This window comes from Opisthorchis viverrini (genome assembly GCF_000715545.1).
Source record: "Opisthorchis viverrini unplaced genomic scaffold opera_v5_559, whole genome shotgun sequence".
Taxonomy (NCBI): domain Eukaryota; kingdom Metazoa; phylum Platyhelminthes; class Trematoda; order Opisthorchiida; family Opisthorchiidae; genus Opisthorchis; species Opisthorchis viverrini.
In genome coordinates this window covers 143,440-160,910 of record NW_008752222.1, presented here as the reverse complement: position 1 = coordinate 160,910, position 17,471 = coordinate 143,440, and the positions used below count along the sequence as shown (strand labels likewise).

Genomic DNA, 17,471 nt, shown 5'->3' with positions numbered 1-17,471 from the left:
GGTAGAACGTGGCAATTTGTCCTTCAAGCAGAATTTGATAGTGCGGCTGGAGATGAAGCTCAAACATAGATTAGCGGCCAAGTGTGTCGTATCAACGGAGTTTCTAAGCCTTTTGATGATTAGTCCCTCAACCTAGTCACCTTTGAATGGAAGCCTCATGTATACGGGCTTCTTCCTAACAGAACATTGTGTAGGTTTGGGCTTAACGGCTTCCATAGTCTTGAGTACGAACCTTTCAGGATATCCGTTCTGCAGGAATGTGCGTCCCAAGAACTTTAGTTCCTCTTCTAAGCAGTCGGGCGAGCCTATCTTTATTGCTCTCTCGGTCAGACAGCTAATTAGGTTGCGTTTTTGTTGCAACGGAAAGAAGCTATCAAAGTGAATATACTGACATTTCCACGTTTGCTTTCTTTGGACCTTGCGTTCTATGGTCCCGTCAGTCTTCTTTTTAACATTGACATCGAGGAAGCTTAACTGGCCGTTTTGTTCTGATTCGATAGTAACCTTGATATTAGCATGGACTGAATTGAAACTGCTTAGTACTTCTGTTGTGCTGATGGTTTCGTCGGCAGGTACAAAAATGTCGTCCAGGTAGCGACGATATAATGTGAACTGTCCAATGAGTGCTTCTAATTTTTGAGTCTCGAGTTTGGTCATGAACATTGGAATTCCCATCTCGGATCTTCAGGAACTCCTGCTCCTTTGTACCTACAACGTTCAGTTTACTTTCAACAATCGAATTTACCGACAGAAGGACGGGGTCGCGATGGGGTTGCCTCTAGGTACCATATTGGCAGATTTTTTTTCATGTTCTGCGTTTACACAACCGAAGTATCTTTGCACAGGCCCTGAGACGGGTTGGTATGGAAGTTTGCGTACCTACCCTTCTCCTGAGTAGTTGATGATGAGGGTATTGAATCGGGCTACCTTGAAGCTGCAAGTGTTTTCACTTACATTTTGTGAGAAATCTAGAGCCTGGGCTTGCTGGTTGGAAGTGCGGACGTAAAATCAATAGGCCAATCTAAAATGCAATACAATCTTCCGGGCTAAGTCAACGGTAGGTCACTGTGCTTGAATGATAGGAACCCAAATCCAACGATCAGTTCGATATCCTTGGAGAACGTTTCTTAAAATCCCTTGTGGTTAGAAGAAGCATGCCAGTCGGATACCCACGATGCTGGACGCATTCATATTGCTACTCGATGTGTTTTCCCGCAGAGTGAATTTAATTCCACTCAGTGGTTCGGAGAACAGACTGATACAAATAATCTCCTTGAGCAACTCACTGCTTTCAGAATAGATTTAGTAGGTGTTGATATCCCGGTGCTTTCAGGAGGCCTGCTCAATTTGGTCAAAATTAGCAGACAGAAGCAGTTAGCATACATTTGTTCTCGGTTCCTGGTGGCACTGCATAACCAGTTATTAGTACCTCAGCTATACGATTCCAGATGGGGACTGCCATGTTATGGTGTCTTCTTGAACCTTCCAAGTAGCTAAACTAGATTATCACCTGCTCATCCATTCCTAAAACAATTTTTGGGGCAGACTTATTGATCTGCAATTAGGCTTTCGACTATCATTATTTCAACTCCTTCCTCTCTGCTCGACAAGTCACAGTCGCTGAATGAAACGAGTTTCTGATAAACGTGAAATCGACATTAGAAACAATTTTTTCGGTAATACACAGAAGGAATCTCCCTGGGTGGTTTTGTGTGCCAGCGCGTTGCTTGCCTGTTTGTCTCACAACAGACGGTTTGTGACAATGTGCAAAATTAATCAGTGCTCCTATGGATAGTCTACTTCAGACTGTGCTAGTCCACAGTCGTTCAAACATTAAGCAGCTGTAGTGCGAAAATGCGATGAGTAAAATAACATCTGGTGAGTTAAAGGCATGAGACCTTTGGATCCATACTTATGGAGAGTCAATAACGCTTATTTACACAAAAGTGGCTGACCGCATACTGGTATTTGCCTTGAACGAAGAGAAACCATAATCATAAAGTAAAACTTAAAAGAACACGGGTACATTCGCATTCAACTCCTATCGTATACCGTTTGAAAGCAAGTAAAAGGGAGGAGAAAGTGGAGGATCAAGAGAGGAAGCGAAACCACCACATATGATGGTAGAAAAAGCCCCTTCAAGTCCCTGCGAGCAACCGGACGAGTATCCTGACTAAACAAACAATTTATCAGTTTCGCTAACCGTGATAGCAATCAATGCCTTTGGAAGTAGACTGCTATCGCGTACCAAACTGTTAATAGTAATATTGTTAGTATTGTGTTGAAATATTGGTATCTCGAGTGCATTAGTTGGTAATTGATCAGGTAGCTGTTGACCTGTTCGCCGAGCTTGGCAACTGATTTGCAAACGATTCGTCACCATTCAAGGAGACATCTTCAGGGCGCTGTTGGTTGGGTTATTAATATCACGATGGTGAAGGGATGACTCTGATTCAGTAAGATACTGAGGTATGCTTGATAATTTGTAGGGGAACTGAACTGTTTCGTCCCCAGGACGTTAACTCTCGATGGTGCACACGTAGGCAATTTTCTGAATGAGAAGCAACCGAAAGTGGACTTATCAATGAAGGTAGCCAGATAAGTTAGCATGCATGGTTCACCGGCTGTCGCCTACTTCAGAGACCAACGTAACGCCGACCGAAGCAAACGACAATGGTGACCTTGATGTAGGATCATCACGATGTATAATTCTTTCTAGTTTTAAATAAGGAGACCATCTGATCAGCCTCGTCTCTCGGCAACATTTCTTTTATCCGGATCACTAAGCTCGAGCACAGTCCATCCTTTTTAGTTTCCTCCGATTAGTTTTGGTGTCTCTGGTCAGATACATTAAGATCCGCAACTTGGCACGTAACTTTAAAACGAAATTCGTGACAGTCACCAACAAGTTTGAAACAACAAGTTTATCTCATTTATCCGTCTCCTAATAACTAAGATAAGTTGTACGCTACAACTTTCAACATACTGTCGTGCATCGCTCTTAATTGTACCGGCAGATGTTCGTCTGATATGCTACGCATCATTCTGTGCAATGTTTACGATTCGTTGACAACGCCACGAAGCATCTCCAGCGCGTCACAGTGTACCCTTAATACGCCAGTTTCCGGAGTCACCCATGTCGCACGTCGCGTTTCCAGCCAGCCGATAATCGATCAGTTAGCATCGACCTACTGGTCTATTACTCAGTCCGTGGAACAGTACATATGGGTGTGAGTGTTTGTGATTTGTGTTCAGAAGAACGGCGAACGCGTTGGTGTTTACTGGTGCTGCGATTGGCCAGAATGTGCTACAAGGGCCGCATGAATAAATCGAATTTACACCTTTTCCACAAGTTGAGTGAGGGAAAGATCGGAAAAAACCAACTATTCACAGTTAGCCTACAACAAATCATCAGAAGTGAACTACTCCTCTAACAGAATTTGCGCTAAAATGAGGCTTGAAAAAAAGAAATTACCGATCCAAGTGATCTTACCAGAACGTGAATTTCAACGGGTCCAACTAGGGAATATCGGCACAACTCTCCTTAAGCTGTATTTTCCACAAACTCCTGGGACTTAAACATATACACAGAAGAACAATACCAATTACCCTTAGCCGGTGAAATCATGCAGGACCCAGCTCCTTAGTGCACTTCTTCCAAAACATGCCTCAAAAATATCTAATGAGTGAACGGATAAGATGCATATCCAGCAAAGTAGTTGGCGTTCCGGAGTAGTGGTAAACATCTTGGATGTTCACAGTTACTTGTTCAGTCAGAAGGCCGACTAAATTGTATTACGATATCTTATCTAAGTAGCTACCCATTCTCACCGGACATCGGTTTATTACAAATCCGTGGGACTGCAGTTCCATTGTTTGAGGCGGATATTGAAAGATGATGAATTAAAAAACAACTGGTGTTTAGGCGCTGAGTTCCGTTGGTGAGTGACGTGGATAGTGAAACTCTACTGGCGACAGTACAAGTGTGGATGCTGGTGGGATGGATTCAACGGACCGCTTGAGTGGTCTGCTTACGATGAAGGAAAATTCATGTCTGCGAATGCGTGTTGTGAGTTATGAACAAGTTGTGAACAAGTTATGAACAGGTTGTGTTATGAACAAGTATTCAGTGGATATTTAACAGGTAGTAAAAAAATACGAATGTTCAGTTTCACATCACTCTCGTTTTGAACAGTCGTCCTCCTGTCCTGGCGCAATTATTCATGTGAATCCACACCAAAGGGGGGGGGGAAGCACTGGACTCGAGTGTCGCTGTTGCTAGAGCTCATCAGCAGTGCATATCCAATGACCTTGCCGGGGTTTGAACTCCGGACACCTGACATGCGAGGCGAACGAATGCGAATGATCGCTGAGAGATTCGCGTCAGTTGCCTGCTGTAACTTGCGGTGCTCTGTTCCTTTAATCAGCATGACCGGCATTCACCTATCCCTCAAAGGTCTGATTGGTTAGACCATGACGAGGTGGCGATACGACATATCTGTGCCATATTTTGAACTATCACGTTGTCAGTAGCTAAAAATTGTGCAAATTTTGGGTAGCTTCGCTTTACTACAAACGGCTTTTGACGTATTCAGGCGAATGGACTCGCCAAGAAGAATTACACTAATTATGATGTCTTGTAATTGACTCCCATGAAGAAGCACATGGTTTCGAACATGGTTTCGTTGTCAAGTCCAGTGATTCCTATTTACCCGGGGCACCAAGCCCATTCGTTCAGTATGGGCTGGATAGAGATCATAAACTCACACACACACAGCAAAGTTTGTTACTCGTAAACGGTACCTGGGCACACGGTTCAAAATTGGGAAATTAGTAGATTCTTATCTTGTGCACAACGTGATCAGTCCAATTTACGTCTACCCCGCTCGTTTTCTCACCTGAGGAAAATTTGCATATTATATGCCCACGTGATACAGATACATCGACCACCACATGTCAAAGTGCTTTCCCATCCCAAATTTTAGGCCTTGTCAAGTACCATATCTATAAAATTGTACCACAAACTCAGAAGGTTGGCTGATTTCGAACGATGAATTTTGGCTCTAGCATTGGGAGGTTCGTGTGTACACAGTCACTCTCTCACAGTGCACAATCCGAATTCGGTAGAGCCAATCCCCATTGGGCATCAATATCCTTCAGCGAAAACCCAAGAGCCTTTTTCCTACTGTTAATCAGTAGTCAGGAAAACTGATCTACAGAGTATCATAGTTCTATTACTGCAGTTTGTCCAATAGCTGCCACTGGATGCGATGACGAAATTGAGGAAATAGTCTGAAAACTGAACGGTTAAATCGCTTTCTCACTTAAATGTTGCAAAATGCTGTGTGACGGACAGACCAAATATTCCCGTATTTCCGCAACTTATAGAATTCCAGTCACCGATTACCAAATACGTTACAATTTCTCGCACTACAAAGCAAAAATGGCAAACCACATTTAAACACGTTGATCCTAATATTATCGGATAAACTTCACTACTGAAGTCAGCATTGAGTAGCACGATCTTTATGTAATTTCGGATTGCGATATTGGTTTTAGCCCTGTTTAGGTCTGCATTTCAACTGGATGTTACCTCTTTTCAGAGGATAGAATTACAACAGACATCAATTAAGGACTGATATAAGCGATGACATGATGTGACGACAAAACACAACAGATCAAAACCTGGAAGGACTTTGAAATCAGCAGAGCAGCTAAGGTTGCGAAGATTTGACTTCCAGAACACCAGTGTAGATACTTATGTATGTCGAAACTAGCCTCGCTGATCAAAAGTGAAAACATGTTCACGTTAAACAATAGTCGAAATGACTATGTCAAGCCATTTGTTTGACTAGGTGGCGGGTACCAGGTAGCAGAACTATGTCGTCTTATTTGTTTCGACTAATTGAGCAAATTGGTCCATTTGCGCCAGTGTTGCATGGTTTGCCGGATGGCCGCTCTTGTTGTTCCATCTAATATGATGCCTTCAGTGACCGGCTAGAAGTACAGAGCATATCCGACAGGGATAAGCTTGCTAGAGATCATGTGTTGCACTTTAATTCTGGATATAACGCATAGAATCATCAGGTATAGAGCTATGCTCTCTATTCTGATAACACATGTACTTCAGCTGGGAATTTCAAAATCCTCGCACACTGTGATCAGTCCAAAAGTGACACAAAGGAACAAAAATTGCACTAGGTGAGTGGAATCCCCATTTTCAGAAGGTCACACAAGAGGAATCAGTCAATAAGTGAACACGTGATGTTTCCTGTAACCGAAAGTTTGGCAGCGTTATTCTCTGTATTTGATCACCGAAAGCCAAATGGTGACGGGTTGAACCTCCAATCAAAAGGATCCAAAACCCCTGGAGTTTCATGACAATGGCACTGCTGATGGTGCTCACTACCAATAAAGCAACACGACAGTGCTGCTTAGCGTTTCGGCGTAGACTGGCCTCACTCACAGGACGAAATCCTAGTTGAAAATGAACTTCTATTCGGAACCTATGATTGCACATGCGCCAAAAATAAAGCTCCAACCACCGTGACAAGTATCCTCCTTCTGTCCTGGATTATAAATGCACATTTGTGTTACAATTGCTCCAAAAGCAAAAACTTCGGGGGTTACCAAGAGACTTCAATTCTTGCTGATATGCTCTGGGATTAACTTGGGAACCGTGCTCTGACTACAGGGGTGAGATTCGAGTCCAGTCGTCATCACGAGCATGTTGAGGATAAAAAAAGTACAAGTTCCCACAGAAAAATATCTTGCTGATATGCTCTGGGATTAACTTCGGAAACGTGCTCCGACTATAGGGGTGAGATTTGAGTCCAGTCATCATCACGAGCATGTTGAGGATAAAAAAGTACAAGTTCCCACAGAAAAACCGAATGATTACATCCATCTTCTGGATGTATTATTAAACCGATTATTGACAGTTCCACTCAGAGCACTGTCTACTTCCAGTCAATCAGGGCGGATGATACATGAATTCTTAGTTTTTCCTTTGCGATGAAAGAGAAACATTGCTCATTGTTTGGATTTAGTAGCTGGAGGGACATTTGGATGAAATAGGAACAGGAGGTTCGTACAGGGATTCTGGGTAAAAAACTTCTATCCTGTTTAGTAGTACAGATCAAGACCCAAAGAAGTTTTCGAGTGACTTCCCACTCTGAGCAGGAATTTTCGGTACTGTACTTCTCGAATTTTCATCCGTCAAATAAGCGTGATATCTTCGATGTTTATTTGAGAACGCAAGCATGAGCAGATATTTTACTGAAAGTAATAGGGGAATAGGGGACATTTTATGAAGGGGCGGACCCTTAGGAAGAAATAGCTGGGTAGTCGAAAAAGGATACGACGTTCTTTGGGACACAGGATTTTCAAACGTGCACGGCCCCATTCAGCAGAGTACGAAAAAGCATAGCGGCCGAGGACATTCTTGTTTGCTCCGTCATCTCCTAGGTTGCTTCAGGTGTACTGCTTCAGTGGTTATATGTATGAGAACACACCTGCTGGCTTTGAGGTTGATAACCTCAAACTTTGTTGGGCTGCTTCAGTGGTTATATGTACGAGAGGTTTGAGGTTGATAACCTCAAACTTTGTTGGATAACAGCTCTGTGATACTGGCTTCCGACAGACTATTTTCAACATGGAATGGCCTGTCCAAAACCCTGCGTGTTTGCATCATACAAGGTTTATCGTAAAATGCAAGGCTCAAAAGGTAGGGCTATTTTCAGGATTATGCGCCCTTATGATTTCATGAATTCTTCGAGATGATCTTGGTACAATGACTTTGTCTGAAATTCAGCGCATGTCCTCCATTTTATCTAGACGCGGCAGGTGAGCGTCGCTGAGCTTCAGAACCAAACTGTTTTTTCCCAAAAAAGATATGAGGCAAGCATAGGGTAAGAGTCTGCTCGTTCATGCTACTCCGACATTGGATCTTTACGATTACACTGAGATCTGTCACCCGCCCACGGTAGACACTGCGTTTTTAGGCTTGTCGACAATTTACGTGTGCGTTTTATTCACCTTGCAACATCTCAGAAAGTCCTGAGTACAAAATATTGAACTAATTGTAATATCCTGTTTAGCACTGTCCCACTCAAAGTGCGTCCACATTCTGCTCTTCACATTAGGGGTTCATCATACGACTTCATCCGTGACTCAAACAATAAATGGAAGTAAATTACGAGCATGTGGAGAATTATTGTTGGAATTCAAAATACATTTATTGATTAAGAGCTCAAGCGTATTCGTATGCTGAACAAGATTCACTGATTACTTCTATATCTTCAGCACTTTCGGATGTGCAGTTATTTTTGCGAACAAAGGGGTATTTTCAGAATCCATTATGTTCTGGGCTCTATCCAAGTGAAAGAGAACTACTTATTGACTAGATATTTTAACCACATTCTGCCAGATTTTGAATTGGGGGCGCCATCCATATCACACGATTGTGAACCCGGGTTAGAGCTCTTAACTGTTAAGTACAAACCCGAAGCTAAAGGTGCACATGTTGTTGAGACAGAACCCAATACTAGGAACTAACCCCGGGCCTAGCAGAAACCTTAGGTTAATCCGTGACTAGAGGTGTGAGAATCAAATGTGACATGCTAGTCAGTTTAATTTAAAGGTGAAAATCTCGGAGTGAATTTCACACGTGGAGAAATCAACTAATAGATATTAAGCCCAGAGTTCCTAATGAGTTTGGCGGTCTGACGGCCGGGTGGATTAAATAATAACTTTATAATTCACTGCTACCGAATTGAAACATTTCTGCCTTTTGTTACTTTCTCCTTGACGTCTTGGTTCAACACAACGAAATTGTCTGTCAAAACTCTAGTGATAATCCAAGTATGGGAACACTGGGCTGCTTATTGTGTACTGCGGTGAGCTGATCAAACCAAGTGGCTGTTGAACAGAGGTTAGGCATTCGATCCTTTTTTATTTCGAATAGCTGAATATTTATTTAACAAGGGTCTATTGAATTCACCAGTAGGTCACAAGTGGCTAAGCAACTGTGATAAGTCTGGAACAAAATAATGACATTTTATCGACACAGCGATAATGTACTGCGTCGTGTTTTTGGATTCTAGGCACCAATGTTAGTAAGCAGACGAAAGGATCATGAGCTCCAAACATCACACATAAAGGTGTCTGGTAAAAATGAATTTGGTTGTAATGGTTATTTCCACAGGATATCAAACCTACAGAAACAAGTATCACGTTTGGCTGCAAATTCGCTACTCGATTTGCCGGATGAGCTTGAGGAATCCGCTCTCGTTTACGTAATCCCTAGTAAGTTAGAACATCCACCCGCTTATCACGTGACAAACACCTGGCTGTTTTGAACTGTACAGTTCGATCAATCAGGTGGTGCATACACTGACGCGCCTTTGAGCCGCCCACATTGTATGGTACAAGAATGTATGCTTTGGCGTAAGAAGAAACCAGTCAGTACTACTGATGTTCAGCGTGACGTGGATATGGGCGGGAGTACACAGCCACCCGCTGGCATGGATGCTGCTCCAACCGTGGACGGAGCGGGTTCTGTCACTAACGCTGCAATGGATAGCACGGGATTGACTGATAGTGCAAAAGAGCTTATGTTACTGGAAGCAGGTGGTGCGAACCTGACAGATCTACCCCCAACAAGCGATGCAGTACCTCAGCGGTTTCAGATCAAACGTTGGAGCGCATGTGTCTACTGGTCGTGGGATGTTATGCATGATACATGCGTCATCTGTCGTAATGCAATGATGAGTTTATGTGAGTTTCCTCGTTGTCTTTGTATTTAGCCTGATAATCCCGAACATAGTATCCCAAATTATAAATTCTTGGTTGGGAAAATTCATCTTTCCATAGGTTTACTGAGCTATGCTGTGAATAACTGTGCACCTATCAGGAGTGCTGCAATTAATTTGGCCCACTAGCCCCATAGAAACCTGAGTGGCTCTTTAGCGTTTTGCAACCGCCAGAGACATTTTAGCTAGATAAGAACTGTGAGACAAACCATCAAAAGTACGAGAAAAAGGCTTTTGAGAGTTGGCAAAATTGACGTTAATCGGGACCGTTAAAGCTCTTTACAGCTTAAGCCTCAAAAAAGCTTTTGTTTTACGGTAACATGTAGAAATATGTATATAGTTGTCAGCAGTGCGGAGGTTTTTCCAATCTTAGTGGAAATTTTATCCTGTGAAGCCAACCTGTGCTTAAAAGCTAAGAGTAAACTAATATACTGTTTGAGTGTGACTTAATCACTCTGCTGTTCAGCTAGTCTCTAGAGAAGGGGTTCAGTTTTCAGACTGCTGATTAAAAGGTTTGGGGTTCGAGAGCCATTGGAGTTTCACAACATATGTACTGGCCTCGCTTGGCATTGCTGTTTTCCATGCTCAACTCAGAGTGGCGTAAACAGAGAGGTGGCCAACCCTTGACTTGGCAGAGGAGTATGAAGGAGATCACGAAACGCTTGGGTGCTGTCGGAGCTACTCGCCTTCCAGGATGGGGACCGCGTGATCCTCACTGTGCCTGATTGGAGACACTACAAGATATGGCTACCAATCGACGTCAGTGGCGTTTTTGTTGTCAGTTTCTATCCAGATTGCCTGAGTGAATGTCTGGAGGTGTAGGCACCTCGGAATGATTGTAACAAGCTAGCATTTGGTCCCTTCCCTGTCCACATTTACTCTTTTCTTTACAATAAGGCCTTCAAATAAGTCATGGTTGTACGGCAGTGAAGGGTCGGTGTTGAACACTGATGTCATACTGTTGACGATGATGATGATGTAGATTTGCAGTGGGTGTGAAACATCTGCACACTACTTTCCGGCTTTTTGGTACAGAATGGTTCGACTTGCAGGGAAGAAACTCTATTACGGTGCATGTAACTGTTTTGTAAAGTCAGCTACCAGTGTTAATTGAGGTGAGCTTGCTGACTTCGATATGTGTATGCTTAGCTTTAATTATTGTGTTGAAGTAGGTGTGTCTATATATGCCAGAGAAACGTGAGATTTCTGGGAAAGTTTTATTCTTGATGATGTGCGCATTTCAGCGGCCAGGCGGGCATATATTTACTTCGGATACTCGTTGAAGACATTTGCTGGTAGAATACTGGAATCATAATGTTTTCAGATTAAGAGGCGTATTATTGTCTCTGTCAGTGTCACTGTTGATGGTTGCTGTGGATTACTGGGACGATTTACTTTGTCCTTATGATGATCAGCAAATCTTCAAACTACGAATGATATGATGCAACGGAAGATTAAAATAAAAACGCCTCAAGTCTAACAGTTTTTCTAAAAAAATCTATTCCTGATGGATTCACTGCTCTCATCCACAAGCCCGTTGCCTACTCAACACTGAAGCAACCAATCAATATTCTATCATCTCGCGAACATCGCGATCGGTCGCCAATTGACGTCAGAGTTGAAGGCAAAATGTGTAATTAGAAAAATGAATCAATCTAGCCATCTCTTCATACTACTAGTTCAAAACTAGTATCCATCTTCGGAAAGGGATAAAGGCTAAATTCATCATCGCTGAGCACCCCGTGAGCGTCTTTTCTTGTGAGCTTTGACATGCCGTACATTTTTCGGTCATTTTTGAACAGAATACTTCACCAACCTCACTGTCGTGATGCTTATATTATGATTGTTGATGTGACACTTGTCTGTTACACGCCCGAAGCAAGAATAAACCTGTGGCGATTGAGCATCATTGTTCCCTGTTTTTAGTTTTAAAGATTCTGAAAAAATCATTTTATTATCACATCAATGCAGCTATCGGATTGTAGAAAAACAAAATTTGTTTTGATAAATTATGATTCTACTTCATTCAATTCGAATTTAAACCGTTAATGTTTTTGCTAATTTTGGGTTAAAGCCTTGTTCTCAAAGATACCACTGCAATGGAAATCAGAATATAAACGCTTGGTCCAAGAAGCGCCTTTTTGACGCCTTCTGACAATAAACATGTGTTCAACAGAAATTAATTAACCACTTTTTCTAACTGCCGGTTTTTCTTGATAGGTATCCACTGCCAAGCCAAAGTCGGGACAAATCCTCTTGAAGAAGTTTGTGCCATTGCTTGGGGTGTGTGCAATGTACGTGTTTCAACTGAAAACACCGAGTAATTATCGGTAAATTTGCTGCGCCAGCAGGCTCTTTGTATTACCCAATCTCCGCAATCACTTCAACCGTGTTCGTGTGGTCTTTGGGTCTCATTCTAACAAATGCTGAGTTGCTCCCCTTAACAAAATTTTTGCCTGCTCTCGATAAGTGTGTGTTTCGATTAGGCTGACTACTGACAATTTTGCAAGATCCTTCGGCTAGCATTGTAGAAGGATGTTAATTTATGAGTTTACATGGTGAATTCACTATGCTTAAACGACGTCTATATATTACGGAATAGTAATTTCCTGTACTGAACGGATTGACTAGACCCTAGACCGGGTTCCCGTTATCGATACCAATGACAAATTAATAAAGCCTAGGATGCATTTAGCTGGATAAGTTTGATGTATGGAAAAGGAAAACAAGTAATAATTCAAGGTTGAATGCTCGCGCAAAAGAATATGATGTAAAGCGGCAAAGTATGGTGATGCGGTCAAATCGGAATGAAAATATATTTCACAGGGTTTGGAAAATTCAGCTTGATATGTGCTTTTGAAAGTCTCCGGATGTTTGTCCTTGAAGAGCTGGTATTTTCCAGCCTATTTCCTAATGCATTTGATTCAAGCTGCAACTGAGATATTCTACTAAAATGAAGTATGAAGATAACGTCATGCAGGAAGAGTACGCGGATATCAACAAAGCCATCATTATGCAGCGTTCCGTAGACCTTATGAAGATGTCAAGATGGTGTACAGGGGTTTATAAAAACTTGTCTTTGTGCATCCGTTATGAACGCAATATATGAAGAAATTTGGTGGGGCTTCTGATACTACTCACAGTCTCCGCAGTAGGCACAAACGTTTGTGCCTGCGTGGCAGAATCTAGGATACCTATGCGGGACATTTCGCCATAGTCATCAAAATGAAGCCTAACTAGGAAGTGCTTGCAATAAGAAGTTCGGCAGCGACGTCTTACTGACCTAAGGAGTGCAAATGTCTGAAGGTCATAGGTATCATCCGAGTGAATTTTGTCGCCCATCTTGAGTTGCCGCAAAATATCAAGGAAAGCAATACAAACCCTGTGAAATTCGATATAACTTATGGGGCTTCTGATTAGGCTCGGTCCAGACTGAATTGCAAAATCTGATTTTGGTGCCCATTTTGATTTTGGAGAAAGCGAGTAATTGTTGCTTAAATGCTGTTAATTTCTATCCAGACTCTGCCGACGCTTGGAGTTCTGCTAATATCAAAATATGTTTAGAGAAGCACCTCGTATTTCGCACACTAACCTCTCATGTTTATTAAAAAAATATTTGGGCGAGTTGTGCCGCCTTATGGAGTACTAAGTGGTTTTTATGCACTAACGCTTTGCTAGCGATCTTTAAACCTTTTCGTGTGAACAGGATCCGTTTGTTCCTCCAGCTTACACTATAACGTTTCGTTCGTGATTTTTTCACACTCAGTTGGTAAATAAGTGCTCAATCTAGGTGGACATCAACGAATCGAAATTCCCGAAGACGTTTGCATAAGCGAACATGCTTTTGGCCTCGACATGGGAAGTAGAGATTTTCTTGCTCTTCCCTCCCCTACAGAAATTTGAGTTCACCGAGCTGCTGCAATGCCTACAGGGGTTACAGAACACAAATAATTTTTATGTTGTACTACTAGGAAAAACGAAGTCCCTCGGTCAGATGTCAGTGTAAAAGTTGTATTCAAATTTAGCTTATTGATTATGGAAAGAAAAGTTGGGTATAGCTTATTTATTACATTTCGGGTAATAACGGAAATTTGGCCACTTTGTAAACAGTCGAGAATGAAATTTATCCGCTAGGTTGTGGAGGTTATGAACCATTGTTTTGTGTAATTCTTGGAAGCACAAATTTAGGATACCGCATTCGCTTTAATAGTGATGGATTCGGATAAACAGTGGGGTAAAAGGGGCATCACTAATCGCCAGATTTTAGCTGAACATAACTTTGTCAACAGTGCTGAATAGATGAGGATGAATGGTTCGAAGGATTAATCTTCATATTGTTTTTCTTATTAGTCAAACAGTCAGTCCGCAAGGGCGTTGGCCTGCCGTATCCCGAGGTCCCCATGCGGGGAAAAGACAGGTACCAACCTGACCGAGTTGGATGATAAGAGTTTTGAAGCTTCAGTACCATGTACTGGACTGACTGCCTTGGGGTCTCTATACCAGATAAAGAGTCCGAATGAGATTCAGTCATGAAGTAAGGTATTTTGGATGAGACAAATACTTGAAACCGTACCATGATGGCTAACTGTGCTCGACATCACACGAAAATAGGTAGCAATATTGGACTTCACGTCCATTTAGCAGTTGGTCTATTCTCAAATATGAAAATTTGGCAAGTGCTAAGGCTTGGGGACCCTTTATACAACAGCGCATCCTGAACACTCAGTGGGTGGGACATACTTTAATCAATGTAGCCAGCCTAACAGATCATGCGCAATGAAGCTGGAGCTGATTCGACCATGGAAAGGATGGGATCGTGTTAGCACAGCTGACTTTCGGAGGTCAGGATGACGTATCAGGTGGATTGCTATATATAAAACAACTACTTTGGCTTTATGGGCAGCTGCACGTTCATTGTAATATGCGTCTAATTTGTAAGCACATAAACACAGAAAGCTGTTAGGTGGTCATCGACCAACGCAGTTGAAGTGGCATCTGCTGGTCAGTATGACACTTTAGAATAGGTGGCTAGGAAGGGCATTGAAAATACTATAACCTAGGGAATATGCAACTGAGCAGAATATCAAAGATGTAACGTTGAAGGACCGAAGAGTGTGCAAAAGTTGAACAGGTTCCTTGAATCCTGGTTAAGTTCCTACAAAAGCGCAAATTATGGGCCCGGTCCATGTTCGAAGACTTTGATGCACATTTTCCGATCCTAATCAAACCCGGATCTTGATTAGGAAAAGCTTTCCTAGTAAAGCACTAGCTAGTTCTGCGGGGGTTAGACCAAACTGGGTTTACTTGAGGAGTTCGAAACATTTCGTTTTGTGTCCTATAAGCACAAGTTCAGGCCGAGAAGCAGTAAGATGTCATTCGCTCATTGGGCTTTGGTTTCAATGCAGATTTTTTGACATGGTAGATGCTCGTAAGCATTTCATTACATCTAGTTGAACGTATTCCAATAAACCAACTGCTCAGTGTATAATCACACATTTCTGAGCAACCACGAAAGATAAAATATGTCTCACTCAACCCTGCACTGAAGATGTCACGTCGATGGGTGATGAAACGTTTGCAATCCAACTACCAAGCTCGGCCAACAGACCAACACCCAAACAACGCACCCAAGCTACCTACATTCTGGATAATTCTTATCTTGTGAATGAGAAAGCAGTGTTGGTACTCAGTAGTTCCCTCCCTGCAGGCTCTTTCTGGGGACATGTAAGGAGCAGTGGTTCACTATTAAATAGTTTAACATAATGAGGAAAAAAATATATCAGTCGATCTGTAGTGCTGATAAATGGCATGGGTGAAGTTGCTTACATTGTTGGGAGCAATGCAAGAAGGTGTAGCCATGTAAACGTTAACAACTTTTCTCTCTAAAAGTGAATAGTGACTCGTCCGCGTCTTGATTAGCTCGGTAAGCGCACTACATCATCCTCACTCCTCAGGAACTCGAAAACTGCACAACATTCCCTTATTATTAATCTTTTTTCTTTCGCCCAATTGAGCTAAAGGGTTTGCCGCACCTAAGCTGCTATAGGTTTATTTAATTTTTGTAATTTTTATTTGTTTGACAAAGTAACGTAGTACAACATTGTCGCGCCTTGTAAAAGTGCCGACCTAATTTTGACGTTGAGCTATACGTTCTGCCAAATAGTCATAACCCAGAGATGTCCTGGGGGCATAAAGTTCTTTCACAGAGAACTACCGAGGTCGTCTTATCTACAAAACGACCCAGTAAACCCGTGCTCTCAACATAAGGCTTTAATACCATTACTATAACTGTTGATCGCCCATAGTGCACTTCAGTCGAAACATCTGCCTTCAAAGCTGGAATTGTTACGGATGGGATTACACATGATGCAAGCGATCACTGACCGTCAGCATCCCTTGGACGAATACGAAAATGATAGAGAGAATGATAGAGAGAGAATAGAGTTTACGAATAATCTGTAGACACAGAGAATACTTAAGCTTGATTTTTCGTTTAGAGTATGTAACATCGTGATTGATTCTGACCTCAAATCTGTTTGTGTGATGTGCAGTGACGATCATGTTTGTTTGTAAAATGTCCCAGCTTTTACCACTCAGGATGGTACCGCGCACCCAAGGAAAGGGTACCACTAAAACACTGTTCCCTCAAATATGAAACGCTCTACATCTGGCTAAGCATTTGAAACCTGCTCTCCCACATTTCAGCATGCCTACCACCTTCATTGCATCAAGCGGTGGCTAGAGACGAGTGCGCATCCTCGATGCCCACTGGACAACAGCGAGTGGGAATTCAGCAGGTAACTGAATCTCCGTTGACCAAAGAATCCATTATATGTTTGAACATCCCATGTTTCTAGACATCTTGTTTGAAATTTTCTCTGACGTTTATAATGGAACCATATCCAACACAAGGTTGCAACATGAAACTACAATACGAAGGATGTCTTGAGAATCCATGTATTATCAGATTTTTCAAACAAGGGTTGGACAGTGGAATTGTGGTGAATTAGATATATTTATTCTGGTGAAATGAGCCTGACTTAGTCAAGTCAGTTTGCTCTTACTACCGGCTTCATATGGGCGCAAATGTTGGGGCTACTGAGGAACCAAAGACTGACAAGACAGGGCTTAGGCGCTCATTCAAATACCGGGCTCGAGATGAATCTATTCCATCGGATATTCTGACGAATGTTTTTGTGCTTTTTTCATTTTGTATGACAGTTTTTTATGAAACACACCATTCTACCAGGAGAGCAGTTGTTTTCTAATTTTTACGAATATCAGATTTATACCACCGAAGTCATCCTTCCGTTTTTTCTTTTACTGAAGAATTGGACAGTAAGCAAACTGAAGACCGGAGCACGCCAGAAGAAGTGCAGAAGAGAAACTTACCAAACGGCTAAACAACAGAACACCAAAATCTGGCAGCGATAGATCTTACCTGCACAACTGCCCCAGTTTTTGAATTTCATTTAAATATAACTAAATACTAAGTTCATCTGCTTTCATGATCACTGAGTAATTACCCTCGGGTAAAACGTAAGAACTATCATTCTTCGAGAAATACACTCATTTCTAAATCAATTTGGTTTTTCACGGGAGATTCAACTAAATCTCTCGCTTATGATATTCTACAACTGAATGTGCTGCACACAGGCC

General features: G+C 42.1%; 1 protein-coding gene across 1 annotated transcript; it reads left to right on the top strand.

Moving 5' to 3' along the window:
* Positions 1–9,390: 9,390 nt before the first annotated feature.
* Positions 9,391–17,345, top strand: T265_11722 (hypothetical protein; the record flags this gene model as incomplete). The annotated part of the gene is made up of 4 exons (XM_009178456.1): positions 9,391–9,777; positions 12,033–12,095; positions 16,518–16,609; positions 17,142–17,345. The coding sequence occupies 4 exons, from the start codon at positions 9,423–9,425 to the stop codon at positions 17,244–17,246; spliced, it is 615 nt and encodes a 204-aa protein (XP_009176720.1).
* Positions 17,346–17,471: the final 126 nt, after the last annotated feature.